Genomic DNA, 13,537 nt, shown 5'->3' on the forward strand with positions numbered 1-13,537 from the left:
GTAATGCTTGGGGCCAGACCGGTCTGCAGAGAACACATGATAATGTGAATTAAATTCACACAACAGGGATGTGACAAATATCACCCTCCCTGCCTGGCTACCCTCCCCCAAACACAGGCAATTATGTTCATATAGGCGCTTGGCAAGCTGGATGCACCACAATGAATTCAAAACCCTTGACTCTACGGTGGTGGGCTGGGCACGTGCTTTACCCTTGCACCAACCGAGCACCCTGTCGTGTCAATCACACAATTCCACTGTCATAATGTGTCAATCACACAATATGACAGTGGAAAAGCGTCAAACCACAGTCTGACAGGACACTTAACCATATGAACCCTAGCGGTTTAAGTGGTTAAGATAATACAATCTCAACATACTCTCCCTTTATCTCAGAGCAGTTTCCTGAAGATCCAGAGTAGACCACAGATTGGTCATCATGGAACACGATGTACTGCCGGGCAGAACTTCTCTTTCCTGTCCAGGTCTCCATTCTGAAGAAAATCAAATACATTTAATTCAACTTCCATAGACAATTATTTATCTTAGGAACAGCATGAACACCTATCATTGTTATACTAATTGCATATTCAGATGATCAGATTAAGGTAACATGACAATGGTGGATGTTTTCTTTTCTTTCTTTTTTTCACCATAGACAATTCTTTATCTTAGGAACAGCTAGAAGGCATTCATTTTGCAAACAGCATGAAAACGTTTCATTGTTATACTAATTGCATATTCAGACGATCAGATTCTAAGGTAACATACTTAAAAAATCATTAAAACTGGCCACAAATAAAGTTCCAAATATAGGAAATAAGACATGAACAGTAGCAGCTAAACTAAAACAACAACAACAACTGCTCCAAAACACAGCCCATGAGTTATCTTACACAATTACACTGTTTTACAAAACAAATTCCAAATACATATTTCAGGCGCCAGGTCACTCACAAGATTGGATCTTAACCCATGAAGCAAACACCCCTCCTTCATAGTAGTACTTGGCACCTTCCCAGTCAACAGGATTGCCAGCCCAGCACTGCAGAAGAGAGACCAACAATAAATTCAACTTCCTCACCCTCACACTGTCACACAGTGTCAATAAATAAACATTGCGGTCCCTTGTGTTGTTATAAAAATGTTGAAGATGTGTTAAGAAAACATGATGCAACACAAACACTACTAAACACACTTACCAACCGGCTTGATGGTGATTGCTTTGGGAAGCAGCTGTGTAGCGTCTGTGCATGGCAGTCAAAAACGACCTCCAAACTCATTTCATTCACTGAAATTTTCTTCAGAACGCGATAGATTGCTCACATTCGTTGTCACTTTCCAGTACTCCAGGCCAGTGGTGTAAAGTAACTAAGTACATTTACTCAACTAACGACAAGCGCCCTCTTGTGGTGCCCTAACTTACTGCTCGTCAAGTAAAAACATGTCTTGTCTCTTCTTAAAGATACAAATACACAACACACAGTCTTGAACCATGTGGAGAAGAACTGTAGTATTATTATTTCTCTGGTGTTTCCCATAGAGGTGACTTTTAGTTCTCTTCTCTGTATCAACTTCTGACATTGACTGACAGCTTTGATTCTTTTGCCCAAATTACCGTAAACCTTCTCATCAATGGGCACAGTGTTTTTACCTTAAACCTTTTAATATAATTTGTTACTTTGTCGATTTTAATTCTATTTATTCAATAATGAAATAATGAACTATCGTTCTGCTTGCAAATGTGCTCACTGTCTTGACCTTTGACCTTCAGATTTTGGCCACCTAGGTCTAGGTAGGTGTATTGTCTCATGATGAGAAACTAAAAAGATATGTTTATTGATTTCATTTTTTTCCTCCCGTGTACCCAAATGGAAGTACATACATGTACCTCTATATTAAAATAAAATCTTTAAAGAAAACAAAAAAAAAATCGTTCAACTCAGTGTCGTGCAGCCACGCCCTCGTCTCTGGTCCCACAGAAGAGGCCCTCCTCTGAAGGTGGTGCAGAGGGAATCAACACCTGTGATTATGTGGTCGGCAGTCTGCTCAAGCTCCCAGCACTCGCATGCTGCGCTGTTGGCCAGGCCCCACTTCTTCATAGGTAATTTGAGACTGCGCGTGCTTCTACCGTTTGAAACCATAGTGCTCTGCTCATACCTCTATGGCCTGCTCTATAGAGCATAGCAGTGGCGGCCATTTTCTGGTTCCACCCCAAAATAGTCAATGCATTTTTCCCATTGACATTTCCAAAAATGTTTATATCAATTATTTTAAGCCTAGAATCAAGCCATCCAGGGTCTTGGTGAATCATGACCATAAAACGTTTGATTCTGTGAGAAGAAAAAAAATGAAAAAGGCAAAACAAAGGGTGCTATTTATTAAACATAGTATATCATATAATTAAAAATTAAAAAATTAAAAATCACAGAAATAAATGTTTTATGGTCATGATTCTCCAGGACCCTGGATTGCTTGATTCTAGGCTTAAATGAATTGATATAAATATTTTTGGAAATGTCAATGGGAAAAATGCATTGACTATTTTGGAGTGGAACCAGAAAATGGCCGCCACTGCTGTGCCCTATTGGCTCCGATATTGGTACTTCCGGCAGACTTACGGGTGCTTCAAACGCCACTGAGTAACTTTCATTTAAATGAATAGCTGGGGGCAGGGCAATCCTCCCTCTAGATATATTATAACTCCAATGGACTTTAGCCGACTCCCATTCCTGCTTCCAGGATGCCACCAGCCAGGATGCGTTTACATCCTGTTAACATTATTGCACATAATTCACATGGTCTGTACAAAGGCTCAATCAATTATTCTGAAGATATAAATAATAAATTGTGCCACTAATTACAAAAAAAAAAATTCCTCAAGGCCAAGGCAGGAGTCTACATCAAAACCAGCCTATACAACTGTGTTTTCAAGAGTGACAGTGATGTAGCTGGTCTGATCTACAGGCCCTGATGGACATGGTAGCATCACAGCTAGTCTTCATCCTGTATTGAACAAACAGCAAAAAGCTTCATCAGAGGATTGAAGAGCTGTTTATTTGTTCATTTATAAGGATCCCCATTAGCTGACGCCTTAACGTCAGCTAGTCTTCCTGGGGTCCAAGACATATAACAACAATAGAAATTATCACAGTGTATCACAAAGAAATACTAAGAACAACAACAACAACAAAATATACATTTTACCAAAGTCAAGTGTCACATAAAAAGAGATACCAACAGGGATACAACAGATTTTAAAAAGTAGCACTATCAATCTGGTATGTAAGAAAGTCGTCGAAGTTTGTGCAGACTGTAACGTGTGTGTGTGTGTGTGTGTGTGTGTGTGTGTGTGTGTGTGTGTGTGGGTGCCAGGCTGCTAATGAAACATATTTGTTTTCTTATTATGACTTGCCTCTTGGTTGTTTTAATAATACATTTATTTCATTACGTTTGTGTACTCATCATAATAAATGTATTAGTATTGGCTTCCAGCTAGAGATTTTCTCTAGGAATTCATCTGATTTTATTTAAGCTGCACTACCGTTTCTGACCATAGGATGGCACCGTCTACCCTATACATAATGGTACATGAGTGTAACTCAGTCAGTATACTGTATGTGTTGTAGTCTACACACTGTCTACTCCTGTATGTACCATGATGCATGCATGTACTGTATATACATTGTGACCTTGTAAAGTATGATGTGTGATGCAGCGGCTTGGGGACCACCAAGACCATTCCCTTGCTGGACAATCAATGACATATAGGCTATCTTATATCATATAATATCCTACATTAATATTAAAGATTAACATCTATTTGTTCCAGTACAGTATATAATAAAGATTTGGTTGGGATTTCTCCCAGTTAAATGCCAGTTAATGCCAGACTTGAGCGTGGAAGAAGTAGGCCTATGGGGCCTGGATTCCTGGTCGAGGATAGACTACATTCCATTCCAGGCCCTGGATCAACTTCATGGCCCTTGGAGTAATACAATTATTATTAATAACATAATTATGCGTTTTGTTTGTTGTGGCTCTATCACCACCATAATTACGTTTATAATGCTTTTTTTTTAAAGTAAAACAATTTGACTTTTAGGATTGCTATTTCTATAGTAGGCCTAATAGCTAATTTTATAGTAAATTAATACGATAAATCAGAAAGTCAAAGTAGGCTAAGTTGTACTTGCCTATTCTATTGGTCCTTTGTCGTTGGTAAATGATGATGATTGGTGCAATGATTGGCCGCCGTCATCGAATCCAAGACAGAGGATTGGCTAATGATGCATGATGTGCGTGTCTCCAGTGGTCCTGATGCTGCTGTGTGAATGGTGCTCATCCATCCACATCCAGATAAGCATCAGCTGGACCGAACCGAGTGTTGCGTGAAACGCCGACAGACGTCTCGTCCAGCAGCACTGTGCGCTTTATTATAAGGGGACGCGTCCCTTATAATAAACGAGGTAGCTATAGAAAGTCGTGCTGCTTAAACGGATCAACAGCCAAACGCTTATTTGAGAGGGTAAGTTAGCTTTATTGTCCGTGCGTGGTGGTCAGTTAGTGGAGGTGGTGGTGGGGGATTCGCTCGATCGCAAACCATTTGCTTACATTTATACTTCTTAGTCCGACGGTGTCGCCAAAAAGAACTGACCTACTAGCTAGCGACGCGTTGTTAGCTTGTAGATCAGTTCTTTTTGGCAAGGGACACATCGGCGCGATCGAGTATTAATTAAGCTAAAGTATAGGCTATAGAGTTGATGGTAAAGCGATCAATCCTGGCGAGTAGGTTAAGCACACACACACACACACACACACACACACACACACACACACACACACACACACACACACACACACACACACACACACACACACACACACACACAGTGTCAAATGATCAGTAGGCTACTGTATAGGGCTTGCACGCTGATTTCTCTCAAGTTATAACCGGCGTATCGCTACGTTTGATCGTGCAGCTGTGATGACAGAAATGTCTCCTCGACTGCTGGGTCGACTGCATTGCGGAGAGAACATGCCCCATAGAAGGACATAATGACATATAAGATTAAAGTAATCGGTTCAGTGCTTTCTCTGAGGAGTAATTCAGGGTGTTTTTGTGGCATGGACTAGCCTACTCTATAGCCTACAGTCCCTACACAGTATTAGCCTACTGTAAAGATTATTTGACCTACACATCTGATCCTCTGTGATTTACATTTATAATACACACATTCATATTTTTTAGGGTTTAAGGTATAGCCTACACTAGCCTACACATCTGATGAATAATGAATTAAAGTATTCTACCTATCATTATTATTATTATTATTATTATGACCTATTATATTAGCTTATTATTAATGTTAATATTAATGAATAGGCCTACTAGAAGACAGCGGTGTTGTCAGTTGCTTTATATTATGTGTTATAGCTAGTCATACACTGTTTGATAATGTCCACACATGCTAACAGATACTATACATTTGATGTTTACCTGCCTTGTTACTTTGTAGCACTTATTTTTCTTTGCACTCTATTCACGTGACATGACAATTACCCAAAGAAAAACTAAAGGGGACTAAATTGTTATTATTATTATTATTATTATTATTATTATTATTATTATTATTATTATTATTATTATTATTATTATTATTGTCATTATTATTATTTAAATTGTTTGTTGACAAGGTTCATGCCATTTACTCTGATCTTGCACTTTTGTTGAATGGGAGCATCTGATAATGATTGTTGAGATTTTAAGTTCCAGTCCATGAGTGACAGATAATTCAAACGTTTGCATGTATATATGACCACCAGATCTATAGAGACAGACAGAAGGCATACACAGTGCCTACATCTAATATATAGCTTACTGCAGTGGTTCTCAAAGTGGGGTTTGAGGACTCCCAGGGGTCCTTGAGGGGGTTCCCAGGGGGTATCTAGCTAAATTATTGAGAGTTAAGATAAGGACCCTTACAAATTTGTAACTCTGAGAGTGTACAAATGGAACCAAATGGACCCGTAATTGTCCATTGTGTGTGTGTGTGTGTGTGTGTGTGTGTGTGTGTGTGTGTGTGTGTGTGTGTGTGTGTGTGTGTGTGTGTGTGTGTGTGTGTGTGTGTGTGTGTGTCCTTGAAATGAAAAGGCTTGAGCCTCACTGCTCCTGTTTCTCTCCTCTCTTTGAAGTGGAGTGATGGGAGCGTTCAGTCGACAGGAGTTCTTCCAGGAGCTGTTCCAGGGCTGCCTGCTGCCTACAGCCCAGCAGGGCCTGGAGCAGGTATGGCAGCTGCTCCTCATTTGCCTGCTGTGCCGGCTCCTCTGGATGTTGGGTAAGAGGTGCAACAGTTAATGTGAGCTTGTAGATCTGCAATTTTCCAATGATATTTATACATTTTATTTTTGAAATGGGACCTTCTGCATAATGAGTACTTTTAGTTTTGGTACTTTAAGTATATTTTGATGCCAATACTTTTGTACTTATACTCAAGTAAATTTGTATTACCGGACTTTTGCTTGTAACGGAGTGTTTCTACATCGCGGTATTGATACTTTCACTTAAGTAAGAAATGGGATTACTTTTTCCACCACTGATTTATTGCATTGTCTCTCACCTCAAACAGGCCTCCCGCCTTTCTTGAAACACCTGAGCACCGTGGCGGGGGGCTTCTACGCGCTCTACCTGTTCTTCGAGCTGCACATGATCTGGGTGGTCCTCCTCAGCCTGCTCTGCTACCTCATCCTGTTCCTGTGCCGTCATTCCAGCATCCGCGGCACCTTCCTCTCCATCACCGTCCTTATCTACCTCCTGCTGGGGTAAGAGAGCCCTGGTGCTAGTCGACTGTCTGGAGCAGTGTTTCCCAGCCTGGGTTTGGGGCCCCCCCTTGTTGGGGGGGGCATGTTTCACAGGGAGGGCCATGTTTGTTTGGAGGTGGTCCAAAATTGTAAACATGTTGCATAAAACGTGGCTAAATCCCACATTTAACATCATGGTGGAGCGCACTAACATTGTTAAAACAATGTTATAATATAATAATATAATAACAAGCTTATAATATGTCGCAATGCGACTCGTTGTGATCTTGTAGATCGGCTATTTTTGTCATGAGTAGCCTATGGAGATTAAGTGGTTAAAGTGTGTGTGCGTGTGTGTGTGTGTGTGTGTGTGTGTGTGTGTGTGTGTGTGTGTGTGTGTGTGTGTGTGTGTGTGTGTGTGTGTGTGTGTGTGTGTGTGTGTGTGTGTGTGTGTGTGTGTGTGTGTGTGTGTGTGTGTGTGTGTGTGTGTGGAGGGGGGGGGGGGGGGTAAGAAGAAAGAAGGTTGGGATCCACTGGAATAGAGATCAGTTCTCTGTCTGCAGTGGAGGCTGTTGAAAAATCAAAGCCATTGTGCTGCGTTAGTGGCTTGGCTTGTGGCTACGACTTTATCGAAACTGAAATATTTGTTTTTGTCTTATTTGTTCAGAGAGCTTCACATGATGGACACAACCACCTGGCACAAAATGAGAGGTAGGCCCACTTCTAGAGGCACTTAAGCCTAATTTATAGGAGTAGTACACCAGTGTTGTTTGGCGAAAAGAACGGATTTTCGGCAAATGACACCATCGTGCACTAGAGTATAACCGCTTAAGTCCTATTAGTCACACAGCAATGTGAAGATAGCCGAATTACAAGCTCACAATACTTTGATGCAATGCTTGTAGATCAGCTATTTTAGGTATTTTTTTAAAAGAACTGAATTTGTTTTGAACATTTATGCCTATATTGACATACCCAAAATAGGGAGGTTGAAAGTGGATAAATTAAGATTTACAGTATTGAATTCTGACCGTACAATGCAAATCTGCTTACCGTACCTCAGATTCCATTGATGATGATGGATCTATCATGAAATGTGGTCAATATTCTGAACACTGTGGGTGTTCTGCCTCCCAGGTTCCCAGATGGTGGTTGCCATGAAAGCCATCTCTCTCGCCTTCGATTTGGACAGAGGTGTGGTGACCAGTGTGCCCTCGCCTGTCGAGTTCATGGGTTACATTTACTTTGTGGGTACAGTCATCTTTGGTCCCTGGATCAGTTTCAACAGTTACAAAGCGGCATTAGAAGGACGTAAGCTGGTAAGCCTCATGTTTTTGGGGGACAGAGCAGACCTGGTTGAGAATGATTTAAAACAAATCTATACGTATATGGCACCTCTTTCAAATCTTAATTTTTCTTTCTGTCTTTCCCCCGGGCCAGAGCTTGTCGTGGTTGTGGAAAATGTCCCTTTGTTGGGTGAAGAGCCAAGCCTGTCTGGTTATCTCCAATTGTGTTGCCCCCTACCTGTTCCCATACTTCATACCTGTCTTTGGAGACAAGCTGCTGCGAAGGTGAATGGATCACAGTAACTCAAACCTCCTGGTCATTTTCTAGCTTGGATTGTTTTCTCACCTGGCCTGCAGCAATGTGTGGCACGCTCCTTCTCTGTGTGGGGCCTAATTTATGCTCTGACGTACTTCGGTGTCGCTTCCCAGAAATAGCCGATCTACACGCTCACAATGAGTTGCAGATGCAACACGTTGTGTGCTTGTAGAATAGATCAGCTATTCAGTATGCAACACTGTCGTACGATGAAGTATAAATCATGCTTAACTTGTGGGTGAAATAACTTGGCAATACGGGTGAATTTTCATGAAACTTGGTGGGATTGATTAGTTAGCTGCCCTGAGGACATAATTAACTTTTGGGTTGAAAAGGTCAAGGTCACAATCAAGGTCAAGCTCAAACTGCGTAATAATAGGTCAAATATCTCAGGAATTAGAACAAGAGATGTTAATGGGGCAGGGTTTGTACCTCCAAGTGTTGTTTGTTTAATTTGTGCTATGTTGTTCTTCTTCCTAAATGCTACGCCCACAGCAAAAAGAGAAGGAAGATCAGGTTAGTTCATTCGTTAACACCTTACCACACAACATAACCAACTATTGTACACTCTTTGTATTCAGCAAGTCATCATATGGTTTTGTCGTGTACATCTCCTGTACATCTCCTGTTTACCAGCTGTGACAAAATGTGATTGTTCCCTCACCTGCACGTCTCCTTGACACCCCCGCACCCCCATCGTATTCCTCACACTTTTCATGATCAGAAATTGTTTGACTGCCTTAAAAAGTGTGTTGAGATACCCAGTAGATTTTAACCCATTAAGACCTGAGGCGATTCTTAAAAATGTTTTCTAACCGTTTTTTGAAAAAAAAAACAAAAAAAAAAGTTTTCAAGATTTTTCAAAAATAGCAGATCTACAAGCTCACAATCGCATCGTGACGTGTTGTGAGCTTGTAGATCAGCTATTTCCTGTATTTGTTTTTTACAGATTTGAAAAGCAACTTTTCTCCTACAATGACATACCCAAAATAGGGACACCAGTTTGAAAGTGGTTATGTCTGTCTGTGGGCTTTATAAATATTTAACCAATAAAAAGTATTAACAAGAGCTTATCACTAAATAATAGCTACCTTTCATCCATTGGAAATGCATGTTCCTTTTTCCATTTTCTGAAACAACGTTTCCGCCCAACTGTGATGATTTGTATGAAAAAGTGTGTGTTACTAGTGAGATATAACTCTAAAACTTTTCTCTTCTGTACATTTGCTTCTCAGAGGTTCTATTGCCAGGTATGTTTGAGAAAAGTCAAATCTAACATTTCACAGTGGTGTATTATCTGCTATTAATTCAGTTGTGTTTCCGCTGAGCTTATTTAAATTTTTGTCACTATTTCTGTATCTCAGGTGGCTGTTGGCTTATGAGAATGCAGTCTCTTTCCACTTCAGTAACTACTTCGTCGGTTTCTTGAGCGAGACGACCACCACTCTGTCTGGGGCCGGCTTCACGGAAGAGAAAGAAAACCTCAAATGGTCAGAGTTAAATGCGGCAACATAAAAGAAAAGTGAATTTTTATGTTCCACTAACCCTGTTAAAGTCCCTCATAATAACGTCCCTCTTTTGTATTCCAGGGATATGACTGTAGCCAAACCCCTGAATATCGAGCTCCCCAGGTCGATGGTGGAGGTGGTGACCTCCTGGAATGTACCCATGTCTCGCTTTCTCCACACCTGTGAGTTGGGAGAGTTGAAAGGGCAAAGTAGCCGATTTTTATGATGATGAAACCTGTCGTTCTGCTGTGACGGAGGTCTAGGGCTGCCACTATCGATTTTTCTTAGTGATTATTCTACCGATTACTTTAATCGAATAATCGAGAAGAGCGTTTTTCAAATCACCACAAGAAACTGATTAGTCTGATTAACAACTTAAAGGAATAGTTTACCCCCAAAATGACTTTTTTTCTATCGATTAGTCACCCCATGGAGACTTGAATTCATGGATATTTTTTTGTTTTTGTCGCATTCCTAAGCCAATAATTTGATGACCGGCAGCAGTTCCGGTAGGAGACACAAAGAGTCACCTTTGTGTCTCCTATCGGAACCGCTGCCTACCGGTCCGCTGGTCATCAAATGATTGGCTTAGGAATGTGACAAAAACAAAGATATCCATGAATTCAAGTCTCTATGGGGTGACTAATCGATAGGAAAAAAGTAATTATTCAGGTGAACTATCCCTTTAAGAATATTATAAGTATAATTACATCGATTAGTTCCAGCCATAGCCATATGAAAATCTGACTAATGCTTCCTTATGCCGTCCGGTAGTCTCTGCCACCTACATAAGATGACACATTGAAATGTGTCATCTTATGTAGACCAGAGATGCCTTTCACATTACATACAATAGAGCGATATTGTTCAAGTTAGAAATCAGTGAATCTTCAACTTTTAATGGTAATGCTAATCTTGAAGCATCTGTGTTTCGCATTCCTCTTCCACTATGAAGGAAATTACAATGAACTCTTTAAATAGACACAGCGAAGCAAACTAGAATTGTCTCCTTTCACAGATGTTTTCAAGAGCGCCCTCAAATTTGGTACCTTCTCGGCTATCCTTGTGACCTACACAGCCAGCGCGTTGCTACACGTGAGTTTCATGTCTAAACAGACATCATTGCTCCAGTCATTGTGTGTTCTATAGTATTGTAGTACTACTTGGTACAAGTGCACAGTATGTGCACTACTTTAAAGTAAAAACTGCAACCACCAAATGAAAATGTGCTTAATGATTGCTGGCCAGCCGCTTTATAAACTCTATGAATAATCCTACATTACAATAATAATAATATTGTTATTGTAGTAATAGTAATAGTATATTAAGACTAGCCACACCATTGTCTCTGTCTCCAACTATTTCCTGAATGTACGGAGCATAATCTCAGGTCAAATGTACATTGAAGGGCCTGATTCAATCAATCAATCAATCAATCAATCAATCAACCAACCAACCAACCAACCAATCAATCAATCAATCAATCAATCCATCCATCCATCCATCCATCCATCCATCCATCCATCCATCCATCCATCCATCCATCCATCCATCCATCCATCCATCAATCAATCAAATATCAATCAATTGTGTTGTAATGTTGAGAAAATGAGCGGATCTTCTGTGTGTGTTGGTTAGGGTTTGAGTTTCCATCTGGGAGCGGTGCTGCTGTCTCTTGGGTTCATCACGTACGTTGAGCATGGTAAGTGTCTGTTTAATGTCCACTCCGTTCCAAACAAGAACCTGACCATTTAGAGAAAATGCTTAGCTTTGCAGTTATGGTTAATATCACCCACTATTGCATTATCTGTCATTGTCATTATATTTTATGAAATCATTCGTCTAGCTATTATTTATTTTAATGCTCTCCTGTACTGGTGTACTCTGTTTCAGTATTGCGAAAGAGGCTTGCAGCCATTTTGAATGCATGTGTACTGTCAAAGAATTGCCAACCAAACTGCACACACCAGAACAAAAAGGTAATGTGTGTTGGTCTCTTCTCTTTCCTTTTTTTTCTTTCTAGAGATAAGATTCTATATGGTCTTGACTTTCATTCATTAGCAGTGAGCTTTGCTGTTGTTTGTCTGAATACAGAATGTATTATCAAATCATCTTGCCTTCAAATTTCTACTACTACACTGTCAATCACATGAAGAAAAACATCTAATGATATATCGGCTCAATAGAGAGATGAATAGATTGTTTATTTTCCCTTGAAAAAGCAGTGGAGAGGAGACATAATGAATTATTCTAAAAGAAAGCAGTGCACCATAGCTATGGAACGCACTGCTGACTTGATCTTAACTTGTGTTCCAATCTTGCAGATTTTTTAAAATCTTTTTCCTTCTGATCTTGCACACTTGCAAATATGAACAGGCTTTGTGTTGTATTCCTCCTACTGTACATAATGTTCCCTGTCTCTGCAGACACTGTGGGTGTATATGATTAATACAGTGTTCAGCGCCATGGCAATCCTCCACCTGACGTACCTGGGCTCTGTGTTCACTTCCAGCGTGGACTATATGGACGAGGATGCGGTAAGGTCACCACACATCTGTAAGATTGCGTCATTGGTGTTGGGCAGAAATCTCCATATTGCTCCACTTTTGATGTTTGTTAGTTTTTTTTGTAAGTGAATGCCCTACTTTGACACACCACAGTGTCACACGTTGTGAGCTTGTAGATTGGCTATTTTTACCATTAAATATTTATATTTTATATTTTATAAAAGTAAAAGTTCAAGTGGTGTGTGTGTGTGTGTGTGTGTGTGTGTGTGTGTGTGTGTGTGTGTGTGTGTGTGTGTGTGTGTGTGTGTGTGTGTGTGTGTGTCTGTGTGTGTGTGTGTGTGTGTGTGTGTCTGTGTGTGTGTGTGTGTGTGTGTGATTTTTTTATACATATTTAACAAATGAAAAGTATTAACAAGAGAATAAATAACTACATTGGATCGATTGGAACATATTTTTGGACATACAATTTCTACCCGACAGTGACGATATGAGTCTATCTTTATATACGGTGTGGCACTCAGATCCAGTAGAACACTTGGCGGTACAGTATGTGACATTGTAACAACCTGGGACAGAATGTAACCTTAAGCCTGGATATTTTTAGGGGCCGCAAGACTGAAGAGTTCTGCAATTGAGCTGGCTTTTCAACCTTACATAAATGATGTACAGAACTGTATGGTGGAAAATTGTCTGTCCAAAACTGCTACTTTTCAGAAAATGGAAAAAAGAACCTGCGTTCCAATGGATCCAGTGTAGTTACTATTTAGTCACAAGGTCTTGTTAATACTTTTCAATACTTCCACAGACTTTTTTTTAGAAAATAGCGAAAATAGCAGATCTACAAGCTCACAATGCGTCGCATCGAGCTTGTAGATCGGCTATTTTCCCTATTTTGGTGACATTTGTATAATGTAGCAGGGTATTAATTTACAAAAAATATAAATAAAGTTTGAACATGGAGATACAAGCTTTCTGCACAACAGAAACTAAATAATATGCATATATCTCTCCCGACAGGATGATGTAACGCATCACACCATTCAGAAGTGGTCAGAGCTCAGCTGGACGAGCCACTGGCTCACGTTTGGATGCTGGGTATTGTATCGTCTGATTCTCTAA

At 40.2% G+C, this 13,537-nt stretch overlaps 1 protein-coding gene across 4 annotated transcripts; it reads left to right on the top strand.

The window, feature by feature from the left end:
• Positions 1-6,202: 6,202 nt before the first annotated feature.
• Positions 6,203-13,537, top strand: LOC308097294 (protein-serine O-palmitoleoyltransferase porcupine-like; the record flags this gene model as incomplete). 4 transcript variants are annotated; one of them, XM_080445005.1, is made up of 13 exons in its annotated part: positions 6,203-6,338; positions 6,630-6,822; positions 7,469-7,512; positions 7,939-8,120; positions 8,242-8,372; positions 8,899-8,931; positions 9,768-9,893; positions 9,993-10,093; positions 10,930-11,006; positions 11,550-11,613; positions 11,805-11,890; positions 12,338-12,448; positions 13,436-13,537. In XM_080445005.1, the coding sequence occupies 13 exons, from the start codon at positions 6,203-6,205 to the stop codon at positions 13,535-13,537; spliced, it is 1,386 nt and encodes a 461-aa protein (XP_080301131.1). The 4 variants fall into 4 exon arrangements, with proteins under 4 accessions (XP_080301131.1, XP_080301130.1, XP_080301132.1 ...); XM_080445004.1 differs by lacking the exon at positions 8,899-8,931 and having other exon boundaries at positions 9,732-9,893; XM_080445006.1 differs by lacking the exon at positions 8,899-8,931.

Source organism: Gymnoscopelus braueri (genome assembly GCF_963280865.1).
Source record: "Gymnoscopelus braueri genome assembly, chromosome: 12".
Lineage (NCBI taxonomy): Eukaryota > Metazoa > Chordata > Actinopteri > Myctophiformes > Myctophidae > Gymnoscopelus > Gymnoscopelus braueri.